The sequence below is a fragment of the Siphateles boraxobius genome, unplaced genomic scaffold, assembly GCF_051911475.1.
Source record: "Siphateles boraxobius isolate OS27281-9 unplaced genomic scaffold, OSU_SipBor_1 130, whole genome shotgun sequence".
In the NCBI taxonomy this organism is placed as follows: Eukaryota; Metazoa; Chordata; class Actinopteri; order Cypriniformes; family Leuciscidae; genus Siphateles; species Siphateles boraxobius.
In genome coordinates, this window is record NW_027508734.1 from 17,603,626 (window position 1) to 17,631,569 (window position 27,944).

The window sequence follows — 27,944 nt, forward strand, 5'->3', positions numbered from 1 at the left end:
ACTTAGTGTTATGTAATGTGACCATTGATTATCAGGCAAATTCAAACAATAAGAACAAATATTCAAAAGTAATATTTAATAGGCCTATTAGCCTATTAACATTTACAATCAAAATGTAATATAAAAATACATTTTGTGTAATGAAATAGTCAAGGAAGATACTTCGTTTCATCAATATTTAAAATCAATATTTAAAGATTTCATGATAAAATCGTCCAGGAATATGTTTTACTGCATAGTTTCAGAATGGCCTTATTTTTATGGTGTTATTTTATCTTATCAAAAATACAACTCCCTAAATTCCTTGCAGTAGCTACATGATTTGACAAGTAGCCAATGAGCGCCGTGACCGCTGTCACGTGACTCGGGCTGAGCGCTTCCTGCGGCGGTGCAAAACAGACTGGCGATCTGAGGAACGAAGAATTGCTAGTTTCTGGGTAAGTAAACACATTTGGAAACCCAATATTGCTCGGGTTGCACGTTATGACTTTTCGACGAGAGTCTGGTCTGTATTTAGGGCTGCTTGGAGCGGACTCCGGGGTAAATGTAGCACTTGAGAGCTGCCGTAGAGATAGGCCCGAGCTATTTCCTGGTCACAGTCCTGTGCTGGAATACATTCACTGAGTAAGTGCTCACTCGAAAGCGCTAGAAGTTATGAAAGTGGAGTTTTTAGACACTTACGAACCTTATTTCGATGTCTTTGTCTTTATCTGTCACTGTTTTGACACTATGAATTGAAGTGGATATGTATACATATGTGCCAGATTAATACTGATCATGATTTTCCATCACATCATCACACAAGTTAGTGAAAGTGTGTTGCTACTTGTTTCATGTTTGATCCGGGCATGAAACGCCACAGGCTGAGAGTTTATTGTAGGTGTTAGTGAAACTGCCTTGGACAGTTTGTTTTCACTCTCTCTTATCTCTAAGTTAAAATGTATCGGCTAATCCACTTTTGTACACGACTTTAAGGCTATGAGTTTTTTTTCTTTTCTTTTTTGTCATGTGTGCTGAATATTGAAGTGCATGATGAATGAAGGGTGTAAATATGCACCATAATGTGAGAGCCACATCAGTCCTTCCTGTCATCGTTATAAATACCTCTCTCTCTCTCTCTCTCTCCCTCTCTCTCTCTCTCTCTCTCTCTCTCTCTCTCTCTCTCTCTCTCTCTCTCTCTCTCTCTCTCTCCCTCTCCCTCTCCCCAGACTGGTGCTATAATCATTTACATCTCTATCTCTGACTGCTAACCTCATGTGTCATGCCCTTAGGTGTTCATTTGAACCTCTGAGCTTAATTTTTGTCAAATTTTTGCCCTACAAATGACTCAAAGATCTAGTTTGCTGTGTTTTCTACATGACTGTTCAGTACAAATGTGTGCATTTAGCCCAAATATTGACTTCATGCTCTGAGGTCCAGATGTGGTCAGATATGGTTGAAGGGTTTTTGGCGTCAACACTAACTCTCAAGTAAACTCTTGTCAATATATCTGTCCCTCAATGCATCACTTGACAGGATGTTCCTTCTCTCTGAGTGAATTATTATTTTCTCTCACTTCCACTTACTGACACATCTGTGGTAGTTTCTTCTAAAAATATATGAAGATGACTGTAGAGACAGCAACTGTGTTGCTTGAGAACATCAGGGTTCATAGAAAATGCAATGTTTTAATGACGCGTCAGTCGGTGCTTTAGTTCGCGTGTGACCAGCTTCACTTTCCAACCATATTCCTTTTCTCTCTCCCTTTTCTTTGCTGCCTGTCGTACTGCTTCATCATTTCAACCAGTCAAAAAGTCTATACAAAGCTCAACAATACAGATAGTCAGTTGACACCAGTTCTCTTATTTTATTTGATCATAAATGTGTTTTTACTTATTTTTTTAGATTTAAAGGATTAGTTCACCTCAAAATGAAAATTTCCTAATAATTTACTCACCCCAATGCCATCCAAGATATCCATGTCTTTCTTTCCTCAGTGGAAGAGAAATTAAGTTTTTTGAGGAAAACATTTCTGGATTTTTCTTCGAATAATGGACTTCAATGGCACCCAACGTTTTGAAGTCCAAATCAATGCAGTTTCAAATGTCTTTGAAGTGCTTCAACGGACTGTGCACGATCACAGCTGAGGAAAGAGAGTCTTATCTAGCGAAACGGTCGATTTAAAAAAAAAAAAAAAAAAAATGTATATACTTTTTAACTACAATTGTTCGAATTGAGCTGATCTGCAACGTGCTGGGAACTACGTCATCACGTTGAAAGGTCACTGCCAATGTCGCGGGCGGCGGCGGTCGTACCGCCCTACTGTTTACAAAGCGACCAATACAATTTCAACTATCCTCCTTCGCACGTTCGAGTGGGGCGGTACTTCCGCCGCCGCCCGCAACATCGAGACAGACCTTTCAACGTGATGATGTAGTTTCCGGCGCGTTGCAGATCAGCTCAATCCGCACAATTGTAGTTAAAAATTGTGTGGATATATATATCTATATATATATATCTATATCTATATCTATATATATATATATATATATATATATAATTTTTTTATTTTTTTTATTGACCTATCGTTTCGCTAGATAAGACCCTCTTCCTCAGCTGTGATCGTGCACAGTCCGTTGAAGCACTTCAAAGACATTTGAAACTGCATTGATTTGGACTTCAAAACGTTGGGTGCCATTGAAGTCCATTATTCGAAGAAAAATCCAGAAATGTTTTCCTCAAAAAACTTAATTTCTCTTCCACTGAGGAAAGAAAGACATGGATATCTTGGATGGCATTGGGGTGAGTAAATCTTTAGGAAATTTTCATTTTGAGGTTAACTAATCCTTTAAACATATGGTTGTCTGTGTGACAGTGTCAAATAAGACGCAATGCAGAAATTATGCTTGTAATGTTATTCAGACTTTTAACAATGCAAAGCCCTTGAACATGGAAAAGGAGAGAAATTACATGAAATTTTGGCACTAAAGCAAAGTTTAATTATATTTCCACACATGGTGCTCTGCGCTTTGAGAGGGATGTGGGACACGAGCAGGACAGAGCTGCTCTTGACTGAAATCTTCATGTCTTCTCCTGATGTTCCAAATCATCTGACACTTGTTGTAAAAGGTCTGAACTGAAGAGCAAAATTAATCTTCCACAGGTGCAAGACCATTTAGGTTCTATTCGCTGCCAGAGAAAGCTAAACTGTATTACTGGTGTGGCGTGTATGAAATGCGCTATACAAATAAACTTTACGTGCCTTACCACGTCTTAACAAGCACAAACCGTTTTAAATAGAATTTGATGTGCAAGTTAAAAGGTATCTGACATAAAGCGTTTTTCTACTTTACCACAGCAAAGTATATAATTAAAGGTATAGCGGAGGATTTTTCTTTTTCTGGGTGGGTAGCCTATACTATTGTATTGGTCCACCTAAGTGTCAATCATTCTGGTGATATGTTTATGTAAGGGCGTTGTACGTGCTCGTCCCTATGTAGTTTTCGCTTTTTGCCGATGGGCACTTTTCAGGTGTATTATGTGTGATGAGTTACGGTTTCAGCCATTGATATGATTAGCGATGCTAGCCCTGGAACAAGTCATGCACCGCGTAGACACGGTAATCATCTCAATTTGTCTAAAGTAGCCTTATGACCAAATGGTAAATGGTATCACGCTGAAATATTCTAAAACCTTGTGTGTTCATTTTCGATAATTACAATGTGTTCACCATAGTATTTATTACACAAATGCAACAAGCCACTTCTCCATTGCATATCATGTCTTGAGTCCTCGGTCACTCAATCAATCAGTATAATAAGTAAATAAAACACGGAAGGGCATTTGACATTTTGTCTTGCATGAATGTTTTGAGTTAGTTTATAATTTAATAGGCGTTACCTCTCGGGAGCAATTAGAGTGTTGTGCATGTGCATTTTTAAAAAAATTGGAGAGGGCGGGTCTTCTCTAAAATTCGGAAAGATCCTCCGCTATACCTTTAATTAAACAAATATAGTAATTAAAAGTGAACAAAAGGAAGAAGAGTTTATAATCCCCTACGAAAATGAGTGAGACGTGAGTGAAGATTTGGGAAAAGAAACCCAGTGCCCAGTGGAATACATGGAATATTGTTAAATTCGCGGAAAATCGGGTGACCAGATTTCAAAACCGAGAAGAAGAAAAAAAAGACAAATGGCTGAAATATACTTCTCTCATTCAACATGAATCCAAATGTTTCCATGGTTGTGATGTAACATTTAATTGCTAACCTATAATTTCTTTTGTATGTAAACAAAGCTTTGTTCTTCCCTTGTGTCGTAAAATTCACGTAAAACAGCATTCACATATAAAAAAAAATTGTTTTGGCGTGCCACTGCCGGTAGCACAGCCCTACTGTGAGGTATTGAACATTGGTGTTGTGAATTATGCTAATTTAATTGTTGCCATGTTATTTATTTATACAAGTTATTTATTGGCTTACACACACTTCTGTACAAAAGTTTAGGGTCAGTAGATTTATTTTTGATAGAGATCAATTCTTTTACTTGACAAGGACGCATTGAATTGTTCTAAAGTGACAGTAAAGACACATATAATGTTAAAAAAATAATTATATTTCAAATAAATGCTGTTCTTTTGAACATCAAAGAACCTGAAGAAACAAAGTTTTCCACAAAAATATTAAGCAGCACAACTGTTTTCAACATTAATAATAATAAGAAATATTTCTTGGGCATCAAATCAGAATATTAGAAGGATTTCTGAAGGATCACATGACACTGAAGACTGGAGTAATGATAATGAAAATTCAGATTTGCCATCACAGGGATAAATTACATTATAAAATATATTAAAATAAGGAAATTATTTTATATTGTAAAATTATTTCACAATATTACTTTTTATAGTGTATATCTGATCAAAGAAATGCAGTCTTTGTGAGCATAAGAGACTTCTTAAAAAAAAAAAAACATTTTTAAAAATCTTACCGAACCCAACCTTTTGATTTGAAGAGAAGAAATCGAAATTGTGAGAATGATTTGTGATAGTCTTTGAAGCACTTTATACCATTATTGTCCAGCAATCTGTTGATTTCGTGGAGTTTCATTATAGGGGTGTATAAAATATATGTATATTTATTTACATCTAAACTTTGGAAAATGTTTAAGCTAAATATTATTTTTTTAGGGTGAGTCTAATGTAGTTGTGGACACAACAAGTGTCTACACATCTGCACTACCAGCCAGCAGAAAAAAGTCCTGATTGTTGAGCTGAAAAGAAAAATGACATTTCTCTTGTTTCTTTCAGTAGCGGTGGAAGAAGCAAACCCAGTGATGGCCTCGGCTCCTATAGCACCTTACAACTCCAGTCCTCTGGGGAACAGCTCCAGCCAAAACGTGAGTGAAGCCTGTGTGCAGATGTGCTATAATTGTGCTGTCCTCATGTCCTACGACTGTAACAGAATGTTTCTCATTTTCGCCTCTTTGCTTTTCAAACTACATTATCCTATAAGTGTGCAGTGCTGTTGTAGGAGGGTTAGACTTTCAGCTTCTGCATGAATAAATAATATACTTCACTGGTGTCAATAGAGCTGCCCTTTGCCCTGCTTTCCTATAGAATTAAGCAACCATATAGATGCTATAGAACATAGAGACACTGATAGCATTCATATGCTTTATCAATAGCTTTATCTTTATAAAGCGATCTTGAGTTTTGGAAAGGTGCTTTATAAATAAAAAAATATTATTATTATTATTAAATACTGCCTTATTCTTCTTTTATTTACACCACTCATTTTACATTTAAACTCTTTTAAACTGCATTTATATAATTGCACTAATAAGGTGACTAACGTCACACACAGGACTATTTAAGTGAACTGCAAACTAGAAAACTGGAAAAAATGTGTGTGTGTGTGTATATATATATATATATATATGTATGTGTGTGTGTGTGTGTGAGTAGAGGCAGAAGCAGCCAGCGGTGGGGGATGTGGTAGGTGGTAAACCCCCCCAAAATTTCTGTTTTATCAGACCATAAAACTGTATTTTTAACAGTGTTAAATAGAATTTGATGAAGTAAAAATGTATCTGTCCTGCAGCGTTTTTCTTTTTTACCACAGTAAAGGATCCGAATATAGGAATTAAAAGCAAATTAAAGGAAAAATCATTTATAATAACCTGTGAAAATGGCTGAGACAAGAGTGAAGGTATGAGAAAAGAAATGAGATTTCATGTCCAGTGGAATAACACATGTAGACTAATATTGTTAAATTCGTGGAAAATCTGGTGACCTGATCGCCAAATGGAATTCAAAGACGACAAATGGTTTAGATTTATGTACCCCTCAAATTCGACACGAATCCAAATGTTTCCATTTTTGCGATGTAACATTTAATTGCAGACCTATTATTTATTTTGTAAACAAAGCTTTGTGCTTCATCACTCGTGTCGTAATATTCACGTAAAACAGCATTCACCAGCAAAAAAAAAAGTGTTTTGGTCTACAACCGCGGTGGGGCGGCTGTCAAGTTCACAAGCACAGCTCAAATATTGCATGTTGCTAAATGTGTAAAAAACGTGTAATTCAAATGGGAAATTGTTATAGTGGTTTAAACAATATAGATTGTTTCCTTTAAAAGGAGAGCACCCCTCCCTACGTGAACACATGCATATGCAGTGTCTGGTTTGGCACATGTAACCTCTCTGGGCAGAGGGGATTCCAGGCAGACGGGGAGTTGGCACTTCGCTGGGGCTTAAGCCAGGAGACTGCTGCTCCATACATATGTTAGTGGAGCTGTAACACCTGGCAGGTGATAGGCAGCAGAACCCCACTCTCCGGGTTTTTTTAGGGTCCCGGAGGACAGCTAGAGAGATTTTGTACAAAGGACCGTCCATCTGTCTTTGTGATTCTTTCTTTCTTTCTTTCTTTCTTTCTTTCTTTCTTTCTTTCTTTCTGCAAACAACTATAACTAATCCATTTGGGCTTGATTTCCCAGAAGACTGTGAACAATTGCTGATGAATGTTGCAGAAAATACACACTGTACCTTTTAGATGCCTTTAACAGTGTTAATCAGTGCTCAAGTAGGGTATACGTTTTTGGTGTTTGGGGGTTAGATAGACCCCAAACTTTAACAGAGCGATTGCATAAGGAAATATAATTTTTTTTACTAGGCAAACTATATATATATATATATATATATATATATATATATTTTTTTTTTTTTTTTTTTTTTTTACTTCTCAACTATACGTTTATGCTGTGTTTTTGTGGATATTTGGTACTTTTTGTACCTGTTTACTGCACAATTACTTAACTATGCCATAAATTGGCTCATGGAACATTATTTTTTTAATGAAAAAATCACTTAAATGATGATCTTGTTTTTGGACATTGCTCTATGCAGTGTTTCCCCTAGGATTCTTTTTTAGGGGGGGGGGGGGGTGTACTGCTAGTGTTGCGGAGCGGGCGTGTTACGGATACGTGGTGTAATTTTTTTGCAATCAAAAAGCATGTCTAATTAATTGAAATCATGTATTATGAATCATTAAACAATACTTTTTTTTAAAATATATGAAAAAAAATGTCACACTAATTAATTCTGCGCTAATTCACACTAACACTAATTCTGTGTTGTGTTTTTTCTGGTAATAAAATGAAGACATAAAACAAAAATTGTATCATTTATCATCAATTTTAATCATGTGAAATTAAATAAACTTTTGGTCAAATAACTTGCTGCACAATGAGCTTTACTGTTAAAATTAAAACATGGATTATTCCTTAAAGGTATTGTAGGTAGAAATCCCCAAAAATACTTTTTTCCAATTTTTTTCAAACTGTCTTTATATATCAATGCATAATTAAAATGTAAGTACTCTGGAAAATAAATTATAAAAATCGAGTGTCTGTAGTTCTCTCAGGACTGTAATAAACACAGCTCATTATTCCAACCGGGACGAAAGAAATGATTGGCTGGGGCGACTGTCGCTCTCCCTCGCTACCATGGATACCACCTCTGCTGATACAGGAGGAGCCCAAATGCGCGCACCCGTTTGAAAAGGAACGGAAGCTAGTAATAACAAACAATTATGGCAGAGAAAGAACAGTCACAATTCTCAGTAACGTTACCTGCATATAGAGGCAGCGAAGTCAAACGAGTTAAAAAAAGGAAGACAGTATTTGAAAAGGCTATGAACAAAAAGTCTTTGGATAAATAAAGAAATCATAAGAGAGTCAATATCGGCGTGGCTTTCCAGCGTCGGCTACTACTGAGTGATCTCAAGGGGCTGAAAAGTGACTCCATGATGGCTTTATTTCTGCTGGACAGGTAATCTTGCTGTTTTCATTTTGATGGCATTTATTTTTTCATGAAGCATGTATCACTAGCACACCTAACTACCTAATATTAGCTACCTAACGTTACGTAGCATAACTAACGGTACTGGCTTAGCTATGACAGTGTAACTTTGGTGTCGACTAGTATAACGTAACTGTTAGTGAGCCAGGGTTGAGACGATAAATAAGCAATAGGCCTATCTGCAGTCGAAAGCTGTTTTATTTAATTTCGCCGAATCTAACTTTAGGTTAAAAAGTTTAGGGGATCTATTTTTATACCTAGCTTTACCCTCTGCCTAAACTGTGTTCCTATTTTCACCGTGAACTCTACCTACTCCGTTTTTTCACGTTTGGTTTGTTGTTATATGCTCTACATATGTTTACATATGTCTTTATGTTGTATCTGTATGTGCTATACAATATATGTTGTGTGTGTGTGTGTTATATTATCTTGGGTCTGCAATGCAGTTGTGAGAAGGTGTTTGAGTGTATGTAATTCAGTTTATCTGTAAACAATCTTATGTTATGAATCTTACAAATTCACCTTCATCACAGTGTAACTGATAGTAACGGCAAACGTGTATCAATGAAGCCATTTATAGCTTTGCCTTATATTGAGTTTGATTCCATTACGAGCTAGTAAAATGTTTTAAACTTTACAAGTATCGTTATGCGAGCTGGATAGTGAGTACTAAGAGCCATGTTAATTGTTTATATTCATACTGATAAAGTTAGTTATTTTATTACTTGTGATTCTGACATGATGTCACTACATCTGGTAAAGCTGGTAAACACGTCCGACTCTTCCAGCTGAGCGAACGGCCGGGATCGCGCGTTCATTTGTTTTGGGGGCGTGGCTTTGGAAGGAGCCGAGTAGGGAGGGAGTGGGAGTTAATGGAATAATGAGCTGTGTTTATTGTAGTCCTAAGAGGACTACAGACACTCGATTTTTATCATTTCTTTTCCAGAGTACTTACATTTTAATTATGCATTGATATATAAAGACATTTTAAACAAATTTTGACAAAAAGTATTTTTGTGGATTTCTACCTACAATACCTTTAAAAATTTCAGTTTTGATGATAATTTATTTGGATTAGTGTTAGTGTATTATTACATTGGGACATATCTAAATTCTAATGTACAACAGTAATATATTTCTGTCAAGTTAAACCGAACTTTTATTTTGACGGGTTGCCGTGAAGACCTTTTGAGTTTCTGTGTGTTTATGTCATGATGATAGTTGTTCTCAAATGAAGCGGTTAAATGATCACGAAGTAGGGTTGGGAACATACTGTCTATGGTTGGGAATCGTAAGAAATTTTTCGGTTCCGATTCCGGTTCCGCCAAACGATTCCGGTTCCGGTTCCCATTCAATAAAAATTATTAAAACTAATACAAATAGTAGTGCGGGGAAAATACACATTCCTTTTTGTGTTTTATTTCTGATAGGCCCTACTTGTCAAATGAGTTTAACAGACTGGCAATGTCAACAAATGCAACATATTATTTAGCAATATTTTTTTCTGAAGGAAAATAAAAAATGTTGCATTCTCAAGGATAATTTGGGACCTCTCCTATATCTTATTGTATATCCAGCAGTGGAATACCCTCTCAGAAGGGGTAGAATATGCTTGAACACACATGTAAGATCCAGACAGGTGAAACATAATATTTTTTAAATCGGTTTGAATGATTGATTTCTGTGAAACTTCACTTGTTTCCTTACTGGATTAAAGTGCTCTAGCAGTTAATAAACAGAAATGCATGCGTCTTGCGGAAGAACATTGTAGCCGGAGCTACTTCTCTATGTTTATGTCAATGACGCGAGTGAGTCACGCAGGCACTGGGCTACTCCGCAGCAGTGCCGAACCGACCAGTGTAAAGTAGTCTGAGTCTAAACGCGTATTACAGCCTTACCGTAGTGATTCAGGATAAGACAAAAACACGTTTTGAAAAAAGGCATTCATGATGTAATCGCTCATTATATACATTTTGTAAATTCTGAAGCGAATTTTCGTTATTTGAAGCGACTTTCAAAAGGTGATTAACTGTTTTAACATCAGTGTTTATTCTCGAACTATAAACTTTTATCTCAGTACTTCTGTGATCATTTGAATATTTTTAACACAGAAATATCGATACTGTGTTGTTGAAAAGACAGAAAGTAAAGCTAACGTTAGATGTTTCATGTCAGCGACAGCGCAAACAGATTTGAATGTCCCGGTGTGAAGTTTTTGTCATTTAGGAATAAGATCGCGTGGGTGTTTGAATCGAGATCGTTTAAAGATTAATGGTGCAGCTCTACTGTCTTATTCTCTCTCTCTGCGTTGATATCTGACGCAATTTTTTTTAACTTGTTATACGAATAGCGCGAGGGACAGTGCATTCATTACAATTTTAATATTTATGTGGTGAGACGTCGCTATTAAAGGATAAGCTCCCAGCACTTCGTCCACACATCGCATCAGAACCAAAAACACTACCGGTTCTGCATAAGAACCGGTTCTCGGTTCCCAACCCTATTACGAAGTGACTTTCAGAGTGGATCTAGAGCCTGGAGAGGAAGTTCATGCGTTTGTGTCTTCATATAGGCTAGCGTTTCTCAACGGGGGCGTTTGGACAGTGTCGGGGGGCGTTGGGAACGAGGCAGCTGAGAGGGGGGCGCTCAGGCACAAATGGGGGGCGTTATGTCTGACTGTGGCACTATATACTCACTGTTATTATCACAACTTTTTTAAGCCTCTGACAACACATACAATGTTAATTTGAATGCATGGGCGTTTTAGGTACAGCATTGATTTCCACGCTGCTGCTCAAATCCATTCCACCTTCATTCGGAGTCCCACCAGGCCAGACGATCCAATACGCACGTGCAGTCCCAAGCGCGAGTCTCAGGTTCCTATGAGAATATTAATATAAAATATCATATCGTAGAACATGTAGCCTACCGGTATATGAAATAGTAGCCTAGGCGTCATTTAGCCTACAGGGCGGTTTTGAAACACTTTTAAAACATCTCGCGGCACGGATGTACCAATGCAAATAAAACATATCCAGTTAACTAGCAGCATTCGTTTCATTCGTTTGTTAAATAAGAGACGATCTAGCGCTGAAATGTGTTGTCTTCACTCGGACGCGCACTTCAGTCCGTTACGGAAAGTGAAAGTCTCCCTAAAAGATGTAAGAAATAAAAAAGCGAAACGGATGTATACTATTTTTGAATCCCTTTCTTTTTGGAATTTTTTGTAATGTTTCCCCTTATAGTTTTTTTTTCTTTCTGTCTATTGTTTCTTTGATGCTATTATGAATGTAATAGATATAATACTATGTGATCCTCCGTATGTGTATGTTATTGTTCTTGTTATGCAATAAAAAAAAGAGAAAAAAAAAGAAAGTGAATCAGGACATCATCACATCTTTGTATACATTTTTATTTATTTACATCAGTAAGCTAACGTTACAAGACATCGTCTTACAAAACATTACCTGCGCAAAAGAAAAAAAAAAGAATGAATGAGTCATTCGCACTTTTGAAAATGCCCTTCCGAATGCGTCTCTGTCCGACATAATTCCATAGCGTCCATGTTTTAATGTAAAATAAAATTATGTCTGTGTTAATTAATTAATATTTAAATGTTGCTAGTAGCCCACTCAGACTTGTCCCGGCTAGTTACCGGCAAATTATCTCCATGGCAACGCTTAAAAACAAATGCCGCAGCCGGCAGAGTGGTAGAAAGAATGTGTCCAATCAAAATGTACACAAGCTTCGCGGTTTAAGATTAATGTGTCCAATCAAAATGCACACAATCACGTAAACTAAAACAATTTTGACATCAAAACACATTTAAACATCATGGCGGAAAACAAGAAGAAGTGCAGACAGTATAGTGTCGAGTATATTAAATATGGATTTATTCCCTCACCCACGAACATCCAGCTCCCTATGTGCCTGCTTTGCCAGCAGGTTTTTTCTAACGAGGCAATGAAACCGCACCTTACTAAAATTCACCCGGATAAGGCATCCAAGGATCGCTGTCGGCTGAAAACCTCTCCATCTCCGCTGTAAAGCGGATGCGCCTTTAGAGAGAAATGCACCTTTCATACGGGTATTTGCTTTCGATCAGATTTTTTTAGTTTAAAAGTGGACATTTCAATATAGGTAGGCTATATTTTGTTTGTTCATATTTGAGACGCGCTCCAGTTCATCAAAGTGCGCCTGATAGTTTGATTTTATTTACAAAAGCACATTTTCTTGTTATTGTGAGTTTAAATAAAAGTTGCAAATTATGTTTTTTTTTTTTTTTTGTATGACCAGAAATTATATAGCTAGTATTTTCAGTTGTTTCCACTGTTGATAGGAAAATGCACGTGATCGTGCCTGCATGCAGCAAGCGCCACACTCCGCACACACACTTGGATATGCGTAAACATCTTGTGTTTATTTGTGATAATCTTACTACTAACTACTAACTTGTATTGTGAGAGACATTTGAAGAATTGCTTTGTTGTTCTTCTTTTTTTTTTGGATAAAAGCGTCTTCTACATAGCCCAAATGTAATAATAATAATGGTAATAATGGTAATTATTATTATTTGCGTTTATAACTATAAATTAGTTAACTGAAGACATAATATGTTAACCGACGACTCGGTTGAAAACATCTCAACTTTTCAGAATGCCGCAAGTGCACAGCAAGTCATAATGACAAAACCCATCTGATCAGCTTCGGCCTTTCCGTAACAACATCGAACGCTCGGCCGGACAGCTGATCATAGCTGTACAGGGCAGGTTTTTTTTTTCTCATCTCCATAAATATATCTACTAGTAAAGCTAATGCAAGGGCTAGAAATCAATCAATCCTTTGTATCAAATGCAATGAATCCTCGTCATCATGTCATGGAGAGCGCAGTTCATGCTTTCTTAGCAACAACAGACGGGAGCGCAAGCGCTTGTGGAAAGGAGAAAACGATGCGGCCCTTATGTACACTTATTAGGTGTACTTTAGTAATTCAGAATAAGACAAAAGCACGGTTTTGAAAATGGATATACTGACTCAATACATAAATGTTTCACAATTTAAATACTTAAAGTTACGGATTTCATAATAATAATAATGATAATTATAATTTTAAGAAGAAAATAAGGACGTCAATCATACACATTATTATTGTTTTTATTATTATTATTATAACAGAATGATAATCAGCATACATTCAATAAAGACATTTAGCCCTTTTTTGGTGGTGGTGGGGGGCGGTCAGGGTTCTGGATCTTGGAAAGGGGGCGCTGGGCCAAAAAAGGTTGAGAACCACTGATATAGGCCAAAAAATAGCGCAAGCGTCACACGTGCTTCAGTGTGTGTGTGTGTGTGTGTGTGTGTGTGTGGTAAATGAAACTGCGCGTCGGCGGCACCATTCATTCACACAGAACATGCAGGATTCGTATTTAAATAGTCTTTGTGTTTTAATATTCACACACACTAGTCTACATCGCGATTTGATTTCAAGTGTACTGAACTGCTTTCTATTTTTTCCTCAAATTTACAAATTCCGCGTTATACACTAAATTCCTTTTTTATGACTGGATTTCGTCAGCATTTTAGGGGGGGCGGGGGGTCGTTTTGGGGGGGCGGGTTGCCCCCCCAAAACAATGGTAGGGGAAACACTGCTATGTGTTAGGGATAGAATACTGCCATCTGCAGGTTTATGGAAAAACTTGAGCGGCACTATGCAGTTTTTTTAGCTCAACTCAACAGCTTTGGAGTCATTGGAATGGTTATATGACTTTTTCGGGTTGGATGGTGGCCGTCTTGCTCCCCCCTGGTGCCTGTGAGAGGAAAAAACACCCTTGCAACTTTGGCCCGGCGGGCCGCCGGCCTCAGCTTTAGGAAATATCGCGTGATATCAACGAATTGCTTTACGGCACTGCACACATACACTATCTCAACATTTATATACTAGCCTTCTGTCTGTGTCCCATACATACCTCAGTGGACATGGCTCCATGCGTTCGCGGGCTTTGAAAACAAATGCACATGGCCAGAGGGAGAAGATGGGAGGGGGAGATTTGCCAACGAGTTTTCACGACAGTGTTGTCAAATATCTATTCCGCAGCTGTAGGGGGAGCTTTATAGAGAAACCTGCGAGCAAAAAGCGAAAATACAGCTAAGAAATTGCAAAAACTGCATAGTGCCGCTTTAAAGAAACAAAGTGCAATGACCACATATCTCCAGTAGAGGTACATGGGGACTCATTTAATTTTCATTTCAAAACATTCATTTTACTTGATGCTTCTACTTCTCACAATTTTTATATATATTTTTTGAATATGTTTTTAAACATTCTAAAATACATTAAAAATCTGTGTTGTTGTCTGATATATTTTGAATTGTCTGCTTTTGCAAATTGATATACATAAATTTGCAGAAACGTTACAAGTCACCACTAAAAGATATGCCTGTAATCACATACTATTTATTTCAGAAAATTATTTATCACAAATGATTAATTTTTTTAGAACAAGAGATGAATTTAAAAAAATTAAATAAAACCAATATAATACAAAACAAAACAACAGCACCAATAAACTAATGAACAGGAGTGAAGGGTACACAGAACAATGAATTGGACCTAGAGTTGTGTTATTAAAAAAAGGACCTAGAGATGTGCACAAACACTAGAGTGTGTTCTATAGTATTACTCCTTCATTTATGTATGGACATTTTTCAGATATATGCCAGTTTTGTTGATTTTATTTGCCAATTTCTATAAAAATGCTCTCTGTTGCATGTGTGAGATAGAAAGTTCGTTTCACTTTGTGTTTCTGCTCTAGGACCAGACCTTGATTTAAATGTAGAAATGTTCAGATTTATACTGGATATTTTTTTTTTTTTTTTTTTTGACAAACAAAATGAAAAGTAATTTTTTTCATTTTCCCATTCATTTTCAATGTGGGGTCAATCTGACCCCAAGTACCTGAAATGGTAAAAACACTTTTACACACCTTTAGAACAACCAAATCAAGCCCAGATGTGCGTGTTTAAATAGATTATTTAGGAAAAAAGTCACAGTTTTTCATGCCCCTGAGATGAAGGTAACACTTTTTTCAAAATGAAGGAAAAGTCCAGTGGGGTCTGCTGGACCCCAAACACTGATTTAATCCTCTTTCAAGTTGGCTGTTTTTTATCTCTCCCCCTTCCTCATCTGTCATCTCTGTTTTCCCAACTACCTCTTATTTGTGTAAACCAGGTTAGTTTCCCAGCTAGGATCACTGTTTGTGTTGTGTGTTTTGGCTGGTCCATTTGTCATGTCAAGAACGCGGACTAGACCATTACCCAGAAGCCCTTGCTTCAATTTGCCCATAGGGTTGCGACATGCAAAACACTGAACAGCAGCAAAAGGCCGACAGAATAAACGACTACACGCAGCGAATGGCACTCTTAGATCGCATTCCAGTTCACTAACCTTCAACTGGCAGCAGGAAAATAGCCCAGGGAAAGACAATCTGGATCTCTGATCTCACACACACACACACACACACACACACACATAAAGCATCAGACTGGTGTTCACAGGCAGAGGGTGAAAGAGGACAGTGACTCTTTATTTCCCTCTCTTCACTACTTCCTCTTCCATTACTTCCTGTCACTTTCAGATTTTTCTCTGCAGTTATTTTTTCCTCCTATCAGATGCAACTGAGTAGAGTTCTGTCTGCTCAGACATGTAGTGTATTAATGTTGAAGCAGTTGTGATCATCCTTATTTGAGAGCGTTTGTGTATGTGTGAGGGATGCACCCGTGTCAACTCAATGTTCCTGCATGTGTTGACAGGCGTCCAGGGAGAGCCTAAAGATGGAGCCGCTGGCAGATGTTGCCGTGCTGCCGGGAGAAGAGCGAGTGATCGGTGAGTTAGAGCGTTTGTGTGTGTTTGTGGGCTCTCATTGACTAAAAAAAAAGAATATGATTGATATCTTTATAAGCCTTTTTTTGTAATCTTTTTGTGTTTTTAAAATGCACTATTTTAATAATTGCAGTGCACTTTAAAATGTAATGTTGCCCGAACTCGATTCAGTATGGCTTTTAAAGTAGTATATATTTTTAACATGGCAAAGTTGTTACATTGCAGATTTGTTTCTCATTGCTTTGTTCATTTGGGAGACATCCATTGCTTCACACTCCAGACCAGTAAGTGGTGGAAATGGGGCCAACATATTGGCAGTAATGCCCCATCACACAGTTGTATTTAATAATAATAGATAATAGGGAGCTATAAAATTAAAGTACTATGCTGGTCATGTGATCTCAAAATGGCAGCCCCCATGAGGGGGACCACTCTTGTTATATAGCTTTGACTTGTCCACTGATATTACTGTCTGCATCTCATGTGATTTTACAACAATTTGTCTTTCCCTCTCTATTTTACTCTTCAGATAAAGAGATCATCTATATCTGCCCCTTTAATTCTGCAGTCAAAGGAAAGGTGTCTATCACCAACTACAGACTCTACTTCAAGAACACTGACTCCGTGAGATACATTTTCATTTTCATTTTTTAAAACCATGCATTCGTTCTCTAAGTGTTCAGGCACAGTAATTCTGAGACCATTTCAGAATTTAAAACCATCTTATTCATTTCCTTCTTTCTTTCAGTTTTCCTCCTCATTTTGTCCTTTTAAAGGCTTGTTTCTTTATTTGAATGCAATTTTAGTGTCTACCTTAGTTTATAGCACACATCTATTAGTCTGTGTTACCAGAGAAACGAGTGGGATATGAGAGGACAGGAAGTAGGGATTTTGTATCACATCATTTCAGAGAAAGGCTTTCATCTTGTTTCTGGCTCTGTCCTTGTTTGGCACATGGTAGCGCGCACCTGCAGTCCTGTTTTGTGGAAGTTTTGACCGTTGCTGGGGTTCGTTGCCATGATCTGTCAACTTGGCAAAGTGAGGGCAAGGAAGAAAGTTGGTGGTATACAAAGGTTATGAATTTCATACAAGTGTTGATATAATTTGCATATTCATGGATCCGCATTTACTAAATGAAGCAAGGGTGTAGTTACATTCAAGCTATTTTAAGGCATGAATAAAAAATAATCACAGGAAAAAAACGTTTAAATATATCATTTTAGTGGTCAAAGAGTTTTAAGGGATACAATTATTGACTACAAGGGGGACCGTACCTTGCTATTCTTGTTATGGTGGAGCCGTTGCTTACACATTACTTCAGCACTTCACTAGAGCACCCTCATCAATACCAGAAGCACCCTCAGTGATTTGATTCTGGAACCGGGCCTGGTGTGAAATGTATCAGGTCTTTTGCTATAATTGTGTGGAATGGAAAGCGTTATTTCTGAGGTGTTTATAGTACATACATGTGTGTAAGATTGTTGATATTTTGTCTTTCTGTCACTTCCTGTCTTAAGGAGACACCAGTTACCCTGAACGTGCCTTTAGGTGTCATAAGTCGCGTAGAGAAGATGGGCGGAGCCTCCAGTCGAGGAGAGAACTCCTACGGGTTAGAAATCACCTGCAAGGTAACACTCACAAAAGGCCTAAGAAATCCACATTTCATAACAGCTAATGTTAAGGAAAGCATTTAAAAGGTTTTAGGTTTATTACCACAATACTGCTTAAAAGTTTGGGGTCAGTAAGATTTGTTTTTTAAAGAAATAAGTCTTATTCAGCAAGGATGCATTAAATTGATCAAAAGCTAAAGACATTTTGGTAACATTTTACAATGAGGTTCATTAATTAACATTAGTTAACTACATTAGTTAGAATGAACTAATAATGAACTGAACTTGTACAGCATTTATTAATCTTTGTTAATGTTAATTTCAACATTTACTAATACTTTATTAAAATCGTTAACATTAGTTAATGCACTGTGAACTAACATGAACAAACAATGAACAGCTTTATTTTTATTAACTAACATTAACAAAGACTACAAATGTATTGCTCATGGTTAGTTCATGTTAGTTAATACATTAACTAATGTTAACTAATGAACCTTAGTGTAAAGTGTTACCAACATTTCTAATGAAATAAAGATGTATATAGTGCTGTTCTTTTGAACTTTCCATTTATCAAAGAATCCTGAAAAAACATGTATCAGGGTTTCCACAAAAATATTAAAATGAATATGAAATGTGACCGGTTTGCCTAGAGCAAGACAAAAATCCCCTTTTTGAAAGTATGACATTTGACATTCTCAAATCATTTTGTGTGTGTGTGTTTATCAGGACATGAGGAACCTGCGATTTGCACTGAAGCAAGAAGGCCACAGTCGAAGAGACATATTTGAGATTCTTTTCAAATATGCTTTCCCTCTGTCTCATGGAATGGTCAGTCTTCAGTGTTTAACTTGATTCTCAAATGCAACATTTCACACTCATTTAAAATTATATGAAACAACATTAATCTTTGCATTTTATAGAGTGTGATTTAAGTGTTGTGTCAATGTTTCAGCATTTCACAACTGGCTTTCATCACTAGCTGAATGTATGAAATACTGGTATAACTGTCTCTTTCACTTTTTTTCTGTTTCTTTGACTCTCTCAGCAACTCTTTGCCTTTCTGAGTCAGGAAAAGTATGAGGAGAATGGCTGGAACGTTTATGAGCCTTTGGAAGAGTACAGGAGGCAGGTGAGGACCAGATGCCAGGACTTGTGCTGGTTTAGAAAGGGTCATGCTGCCCTTGTGCATCCAGCTCACACTCACCATTCACATACAATTGCGATTGATATGATATGATATATGTTGCTAATGTAATTGTATAAGACAAATCATAGTGCACAATCTACTTGTATTAAAGATTGTGTTGTTGCTGTTGTTCTGTTTTTCAGGGTCTACCCAATAGTGAGTGGAGGGTCACTTTCATCAATAAGAACTACGAGCTGTGTGACACTTATCCCACAATTCTTGTTGTTCCATACAAGGCCACAGACGAAGATCTTAGAAGAGTCGCTACCTTCCGTTCCCGCTGCCGCATTCCGGTGAGCTCTTTTACAGATGAGCAGTATGAAAGGTCAGAATAATGGTATGATTTTTGTTGGAAGGTCAAATTCAAGCTTATGTTGCATAAGGAAAAGGCTGTGTTGTGGAGAATGTCGGCTTTTTGCATGTAAAAAAGAAAGCTGGGCTTTTCTGATTTATACATTAGAAGGCAAATACATTTACCTTCATGTACAGAATGTACTGCGATATGTGGTTGGATATTTATATATCTCTGTATGATGAACATCATAGATGCACTAATATTACACGTCTGACTGATACAATAAGCCAATAATTATTTTCATGTTATGGCTGATAACCAATAAATGGCCGATATTAAAATTCTATGCTATTTTGTGTAAATAAATCTAAAAAAATAAAACGCTAAAAGCTGCAATCAGTAATTTTAAATGCTACAAGTGAATTTACACATACAACATGTACATGAAAAATGTTAAAGATAAATTAAATGTTACAATTAGGAAGTAAGCATACACAATTAAATATGGACAATATACAATATCGACAGATACCAATAAGTAAAAAAATTTATATTGGCAAATAAACCGATAAGGTACAGATACATATTGTGCATCCCTAAATGTTGTTAACTTTCTTTAATTTTTCTTATCTTCTAACTTTTTAGAGATTCTTACAATTTTTTTTTTATTATGTTCGGTGACTACATTACCGTCTGTGATGATGATGATGATGATGATGGGTTTCCTTCCACTCTCAGGTGTTGTCGTGGTTCCATAAAGAGAACCATGCTGTGATCACGCGGTGTAGCCAGCCTTTGGTGGGCATGAGCGGCAAGCGCAACAAAGATGATGAAAGATATTTGGACATCATCCGTGAGGCCAATGGCACTATCAAACTCACCATCTATGACGCCAGACCTAACGTCAACGCTGTGGCAAACAAGGTTAGGTTCCAGAAGGTCACTAATAAATAGGGATCATTGGCAGACCTAAGATATTCAAATTAATCTCCAAGAAGTTCTTGAGAGTTTTTGAATATAAAAAAACTTTTTGTTTACCTAATTTCTAACATATGGCCTTATCCACTGAAGGTATGGGCTGGTTACTGTTTCCCAGTCAGATTTGGACTCTTGGTTTGTATTAAATAAAAAGGATGTGCTTGCATGAGTATGTTTTCAGTTTTTGTGTGTTTCGCCAGACTAATTAAAATCAAAAAGTGGACCCATAGTGGACCACCACAGAGGTGCTTTGCCAAGCTGAACACCGCTGACAGAGCATTTTGAAATGGCATTATTGATCCAATAATTTCTCTTGCACAGTGTGTTTTGGTACATGAAGTGTGAATGCAAGTGTGCAGAATTTCTCGTTTACGTGATCACATATCATAACCGGTAGACCTCTCTACCTTTACCCTCCAGGCCACTGGTGGGGGTTACGAGGGCGACGATGCCTATCAGAACGCTGAGCTGGTCTTTCTAGACATCCATAATATCCATGTTATGAGAGAGTCACTGAAGAAGCTAAAGGACATTGTCTACCCCAATGTGGAGGAGTCTCATTGGCTCTCCAGCCTGGAGTCCACCCACTGGCTAGAGCATATTAAGGTTTGTTTTTTCATGCATACCAATATATATTATAAAACTTAATATCATCTCATGTAGCTATCTACCTTCCCACTCTAGTTGGTGCTATCAGGGGCCATCCAGGTGGCTGATAAGGTGTCTTCTGGGAGCTCTGTGATGGTGCACTGCAGTGATGGCTGGGACCGAACAGCTCAGCTCACCTCTTTGTCCATGCTGATGCTGGACTCCTACTACAGGACTCTCGGTGGCTTCCAGGTGCTGCTGGAGAAGGAATGGATTGGCTTCGGACACAAGTTCGCCTCAGTGAGTTTTAACTGAGTTTAAATAGTCTTGTATCTGCAAAACCACACAATTTAGTGATGGAGTTGTAGTTCCATCAGCCATGATTGCTTTGATAGAGTTGTATAATTAAGGGTGAACTACAACCTCTGTGTTAGATTTTGTATTGTGTAAAAAAAAAGAAAGAATTGTTATCTGTTGATATTTATGTCATACTTTGTGTGCGTGTGTGTGTAGAGAATCGGCCATGGAGACAAAAACCATGCAGATCAGGACAGGTCACCTATCTTTTTGCAATTCATTGACTGCGTGTGGCAAATGACTAAACAGGTATGGATCTAATTGTCTAACCATGTCATGTCATGTCATGTTGATGCAAACCTTGTTTTTTTTTCTTTCTGTTTAACACAAAATGAGGTATTTTTCATAATGACTGAGCTGCTGTTTTCCATCTAACCAATGTGGATACTAATGCTAAGACCCCGATATACGCACAGCAAAGTTTTTTTGTTCTTATTAAAGTGCCTATTAAAATGACTTGATTGCACACCTGCAAAAATCCTTGAAAACAGTGGTAAATGTGACCGCACCTTAACACATGAGAACCTGCGGCAGTCAGCATCATTGACATCAAGCCTGGTGCAATCCATTTTTATGTGGCATAGTTTAATATATGTAACAGTGAATGAGATTTAACTGATTAATTAACATTCGATCACGCTGCCAGCAGTAGTATTAAGTACTTGCACGGTACTGTTTGCCGTTTTTGGAGCTACTTTCATTCATAGAAAACAGCATCTTAAGTGGCAGCTATTTTATTCTAAATATCTATTTTTGTGTACAGCAAAAGAAACCAAATCATACAGATTTGAAATACATTTTCTGTGTTTTGTTCTTCAGAGTTTACAGCTTTTTAGAGTTTAATGCGAGGAAATCTGTTTAACTTTTATCCCTCTCCCACATCTGCAGTTCCCAACAGCGTTTGAGTTTAATGAACGTCTCCTGGTAGTAATCTTGGATCACCTGTACAGCTGCCGCTTTGGCACATTCCTCTACAACTGTGAGAGCGCTCGTGAAAGCAATGTAAGAAATGCCAAACACACATCATTGACACACATTGATATACAAGCCCTGAACTTCCCTTACCTTTAACTTGACCATAATGTGTAAAGCTGCATGATTAAGCGTTACAAGTTCGCAATCTAGATTCAAACACCCATCTGATCTCATTCCTAAATGACAATGATTCGCCTGTCTGTTAAACCTTTGACAAAATCACGCCAGCACATTCATATCTGTGTTGGCGCTGCCTCTGACCCAGACAAATCATTTATCATGTGTAGGTATGAAACTATGGAAAGCTGTGCTATGTTTTATGAAAAACATTTATTTGTCATTGAATCATTCATTCAAGAGATTAGTATAAAAAATGCTGATTCATCCCGTAATGAAACTATGGAAGTATTTATGAGCGAGTCGTTGAATCAGTCATTCAAACTGAGTTTTTGAAATAATTCAGATTAATTCAATATTTTAAAGTGTCACTATTTTGGATTTTTGAAAATGACTGTTCATGTAGTGTGTAACATATCTCTATAAGAATGAAAACATCCTGCAAAGTTTTAAATCGTTTTAAAAAGTGCACCGTATATAAAGTTATTGTCTTTGGAAAGTAAGAGTCGACTCCGAGTCAATGAAATGAACCGTTTTTCAAACGAGACATAAGCCGTTTCGTTGTTACATCAAGACGAAACATTAGGATATAAATTAGAATAATACTCAGTAAATTAGTACAAGTAAAATAATCTGTTTGTTTGATGGACATGCACTTGTTAAAGGGTTAGTTCACCCAAAAATGAAAATTATGTCATTAATGACTCACCCTCATGTCGTTCCAAGCCTGTAAGACCTCCGTTCATCTTCGGAACACAGTTTAAGATATTTTAGATTTAGTTCGAGAGTTTTCTGTCCCTCCATTGAAAATCTATGTACGGTATACTGTCCTTGTCCAGAAAGGCAATAAAGACATCATCAAAGTAGTCCACGTGACCTCAGGGGGTTAGTTAGAATTTTTTGAAGCATCGAAAATACATTTTGTTCCAAAAATAACAAAAACGAAGACTTTATTCAGCATTGAATTCTCTTCCGGTTCTGTTGTCAATCCGCGTTCATGAGTCCGCTTTTGGGTGGACTCATCATTTTTGGGTGAACTAACCCTTTAATGCTGATGGTGAGGAATTACAGTTGCAACATTTAATAATGTACCTCAAACTGAGTAGCGTATCACTGAGAAACATCCTGCACGAGTCGTTCTTGCGATGGAGGTTCGGGTTGAATAACTAAATCTTCTAATGTTTCATCATCGGACCCGGATTGATACGGTAAAATCAACGTCATTGTTCGTTACTTTAAGTTTACAGTGTAGGAAGCCTCAGGACAGCTGAAGCTGTTATGGCAATTGGTCGGTTTTGTTTTCAACACGCGCTGCATGCGGTAGACCAATCACAACAGACTGAGCCGTCTGGCCAATCAGAGCAGAGCAGCTCTCGGATAGGAGGGATTTAGAGAGATTGATCCATCTGACCAGTCGTTTGAGAATCATTGAAAATGTGGTGATGTGCAAATGAGAAAATTAAACCGTTTTTTGACCTTTGATGCATGTAAACCTGTTGTAGAGGACTCCAAAACAACATTAGGAAACTTTAAAATAGCATAATAGGGGCACTTTAAATATACTGCAGCAATTACCATTTTGTCAGAAATGTGCCTCTATTTGTCTGTTCAGAATTGTGGGAGAATCTTGATCTCTGTTTGAAAAAAAACCAATCCAATTGTGATTTTCAATTTATCCAGAGTCTTGCAGCTCTAATCTGTCGTAGACAAAAAAATGTTTTTTATCATGTATAGTGCCCAATGAATGATGTATCAGACGATTTAAGCAAAATACAGATTAATTGGCCATGAAGATACATTAGCGTCTAAAGATGTAAGACCATTTGTGAAAATGCTTCCATTTTTGCTTTTTTTTTATATATATAAAAAGTGAGTGAAAAGTTCGATTTAAGACGTTAATACATTTGAATATTTAATATCATAATATAGAAAAAAAAACTTTTTCTGGTTTAAATTACATTTTGATCCTCAGATTTCAGATTTTCAATGTGGTCTCACTTTTGAACCTCACTCTATATTGATCTATCACTGATGCATGCATTGTGGAAATATAGCATAGATCTATTAAATTGTGCTCCACTGTACTATTCTTTCTTTAACTTAATCACACCTTTGTCTCTTAATATCTGAAATCCTATCTTCTTCACTGCCTATTGGAGGCCACTTGTCATCAGTAGGATAGTATATTAGCCTTTGCTTTCTTTCTCCCGCATGCACACCCTGCCTTTTATTTCTCTCTGCGCTCATTGTGTGAAGTAGAGCATGAGTAAAAGGGATGCTTGACTGACTCTCAGTTGGAGTAGAATGCACTTTGGGGAGATGAAACATTCATTCTGGTGGCCCTCTAGAGCCGTCCACCGCAACAACAATGTTAGGGTGCACAGTCCCACTTTATCTACTGCTAACCAAAGGATTTGACACCTTACCATTTGTATTACTAATATATTCAATAGCTTAACAGCTGATTCGTAGTTACCAGTATATTGAATCACCTGTACTTTAATGTGGGTGTGTGTGTTTATATATATATATATATATATATATATATATATATATATATATATATATTTTTTTTTTTTTTTTTTAAGATTCACTTTAAATAATAGATTAGTGTTTATTCAAAATACCAACTTTCTGATTTTTCTTTTGTCCGTATTGTTTCACTAGAATGTTCGGGTGAAGACGGTGTCTCTGTGGTCTTTGATCAATAGTGACACATCCTTGTATATAAACCCCTTCTACACACCAGAGTCAAGTCGTGTGCTTTACCCTGTAGCCAGCATGCGCCACCTAGAGCTGTGGGTGACCTATTACATCCGGTGGAACCCTCGCATACAGCACCAGGTATGGACATACATTTCACAATCAGTTTAGTGTCTTTAGCTTTTGTATGATGGTAAGCATTATTTAAGCTGACCTATTTGGAGTATATATTTATACAAAACGATCTTGGAAAGGGGGGAAAAGTATGTGCATCTTTTTTTATAGTGGGTGTTTTTGCCTCTGGGTGGGATTGAGTGTTTATCTGTGTGTGCGCACCCGATTCAGCGGTGCAGAAAATCCTCTCTCTCCAGTTTAATTACGTTCTGGCACTGCCGTGAACTGTCACTCAAACTGTCCTTATCACCACACACACGCACACACACATGCATGCATTCTATCACAGCGGTTTTGCAGAAGCCACTCCAGCATTGGCATGCATAAGAATTTTGCCACATTAGTCATAACAATGATTAATGCTGTTTACCAGCATACAAATTAAATACGCCAATGAAAACATACAAATGTAATGTGTACAGACCAAAGTGCCTTTTTTGAGTATTAAATTGCATATTTTTATCATAATTATCCAGAAAATTATAGATTAATACAAAAATTCTTGTCTGAGAACTAATATTCCAACATGTTGTTAGCATCAAAAATGTTTTGGGATGCATATGTGATTTGTTTTCCTTGTTTGAAGTCAAAGAGTGTTTTTGATGCCCTCTGGTGGATTTTCTACACCGATGTCACTTCACATGTATGAATGTTTGTGTATATTTGTGCCTATCAGCAACAGAGTCCCGTGGAGCAGCGCTATAAGGAGCTACTGGCGTTGAGGGATCAGTACCTGAAGAAACTGGAGGAGCTACAGCTCTCAGACTCCGCCCCTTCCTCCACACACTTGACAAACAGCTCCACCCCCAATGCTGCCACGCCCAATCAGCACATCACACACTTACAGACACCGTTTTGATCACACTCGCAACCTGTTACAGACATTGGACATTTGTACATAGCAATAGTGATAATTATGGTAACACGACTAGTAGTGATGTTGACAATAACGAGTAACAAACCAATTATGCAATAAACCACAGTACGGCCTTTATTGCGCAAAAAAAAAGTTAAACGAAAAGAGAAGCCTTAAAGTGACAGTGCTGTTTTTTCGTGCCGCATACCATGGACGAAAGTGAGTCAAATAGTGTGTGTGTGTGTGCCAGAAACGACTTGGATACTGTTTGGAATGGTCATGTGACGAATGAAAGCAATCAAGTCAGATGGATGTATGTGATATATGTGTTGCATTATGTGTGTTATTAGGGTTCTAAAGTGTCTAGATCTGAGTGGAGAACATTTCTGAATGTTGAGCAGTGGTAAGATTGTTTAAAAGGTATTCAAAGAGTGCTGGTCTTGTTTACAGGTTGTAAACTTTAGTCTACATTGTGTCCAGTCAATCTAGTATCAAGCAGGGTCTTCAACCTTTGGTAGAGCAATCATTTCAATAGTCATTATGCGAGGTTTAACTGCTTGAGTCAAATGGCTGACCTCATAAGGTAAAGGAAGCAAATATGTTGTCTAAATATCTTATTTTTTCTCTCCTTAAAGGTCATTCGCTGCTCATGTGAGTGTACTATATGGAAGGAACATGTTCTGAAGTGATTAACATTAATTTAACATTAATAACAGAACCAGGGTTTTTTTAAGCGAGCGACACAGATAACTTTTCGGTGCCTTGACTCATATTTGAGGTTTTCAGGTGTATATTTTATAGAGAAACATTGTTTTCTTTTCCTTAATGGCAGCCTCATCCACTGTGCTTTTGAGCGACCGGTTGTTTCCTCCCCTGCTGAGGTTTGGGAGTTGAACAATTTTAGGCCCTACATGTTAGTGGCTTTGGGTTATACCCCTTAAAACGGCATGCAGTTGCCACGGAAAGAAAATATTTTGTTTCTGATGGAGCTGACAGTATTGCTCCCAACGAGACGTAGCATAGTCTTTTGGGAAAGACAGAGTGGCTGTGATATAAATTAGTGTGTTTGTGCTGTTCCAAATTCAGTCTTTTCTTGAGGAAGAGAGTTGTGACTGACACGGGGGGAATAGAGGAGAGTCATTGATTATGCTGCCTCGGAAAACTGAACTTCTAAAGACTTTGACCTCAATGAGGATATGAAGTTTAAACCATAGTGTGCAGAGAAGACAAAGTTCAATAAACAAACAAACCATTTGCGGTTGGTTGTTTTTAGGGGGGGAATAAGACAGAAATCTATTTTTTATTTTGTACAAGTACCAGAACTATGTAATTACCTCAAACAAAAACCTATTTTACTGTTGAAAGTTCTATTGTTGTAAAATATAGTTATTTTATTCAGTGTAAAATTTGACAGTTTTATAAAAAGGAAAGTAATTAGAAAAAAAAATGTTTTGGTAATTGTAGGTAATTTGTTGAACATCCTCTCAGACATATATATATATATATATGTACTTTTTTTAATGGGCATTTAATTTTGCTTTGTAACATTTTAAAGATCTGAAAATGATCTAATTCTGTAGTTGGGAAATCTTTTTTTCTCAATCGTATTGCTCAGTGCATGAGATTGGGTGAAGGAAAGCTGCACTCTGATTTTCTTTTTTTTGTCCTGACATTATCTTAAGTTAGACATAATAGTTTAAAGGGATCTATTTGTGTTTTGTATTCCCACATGTATCCTTTATTTGTTGGCCAGCTATTGTTCTGTACATAATGCTGATTAAATTAATTTAAAGAGTTCACATGGAAAAGACTGTATGCTGATTATTGTACTCCCAGGCATTCTGATTGTGACATAGCGGCCTGTTTAAAGGTTGCTTACAGTGC

General features: G+C 37.2%; 1 protein-coding gene across 3 annotated transcripts; it reads left to right on the forward strand.

Annotated features, from left to right (window-relative positions):
• The first annotated feature begins 345 nt into the window (after window positions 1-345).
• mtm1 (myotubularin 1) lies at window positions 346-27,868 on the forward strand. 3 transcript variants are annotated; one of them, XM_077228264.1, is made up of 15 exons: window positions 346-437; window positions 5,287-5,375; window positions 16,149-16,221; window positions 16,748-16,842; window positions 17,736-17,846; window positions 18,558-18,659; window positions 18,877-18,960; window positions 19,161-19,310; window positions 20,051-20,236; window positions 20,711-20,896; window positions 20,975-21,178; window positions 21,392-21,484; window positions 22,124-22,237; window positions 24,995-25,171; window positions 25,881-27,868. In XM_077228264.1, the coding sequence occupies exons 2-15, from the start codon at window positions 5,313-5,315 to the stop codon at window positions 26,061-26,063; spliced, it is 1,821 nt and encodes a 606-aa protein (XP_077084379.1). In that variant the 5' UTR covers window positions 346-437; window positions 5,287-5,312; the 3' UTR covers window positions 26,064-27,868. The 3 variants fall into 3 exon arrangements, with proteins under 3 accessions (XP_077084379.1, XP_077084380.1, XP_077084381.1); XM_077228265.1 differs by having other exon boundaries at window positions 348-437; window positions 5,290-5,375; XM_077228266.1 differs by lacking the exon at window positions 346-437 and adding an exon at window positions 484-568 and having other exon boundaries at window positions 5,299-5,375.
• The last annotated feature ends 76 nt before the right edge of the window (window positions 27,869-27,944 follow it).

Excerpts from the sequence above, each read along its gene's own strand:
- mtm1 (XM_077228266.1), top strand. The coding sequence starts at position 484 with ATGACTTTTCGACGAGAGTCTGGTCTGTATTTAGGGCTGCTTGGAGCG. Across the intron at positions 569-5,298 it reads AGCACTTGAGAGCTGCCGTA|AAGCAAACCCAGTGATGGCC; the intron begins GAGATAGGCCCG and ends TAGCGGTGGAAG. Across the intron at positions 16,222-16,747 it reads GGGAGAAGAGCGAGTGATCG|ATAAAGAGATCATCTATATC; the intron begins GTGAGTTAGAGC and ends TTTACTCTTCAG.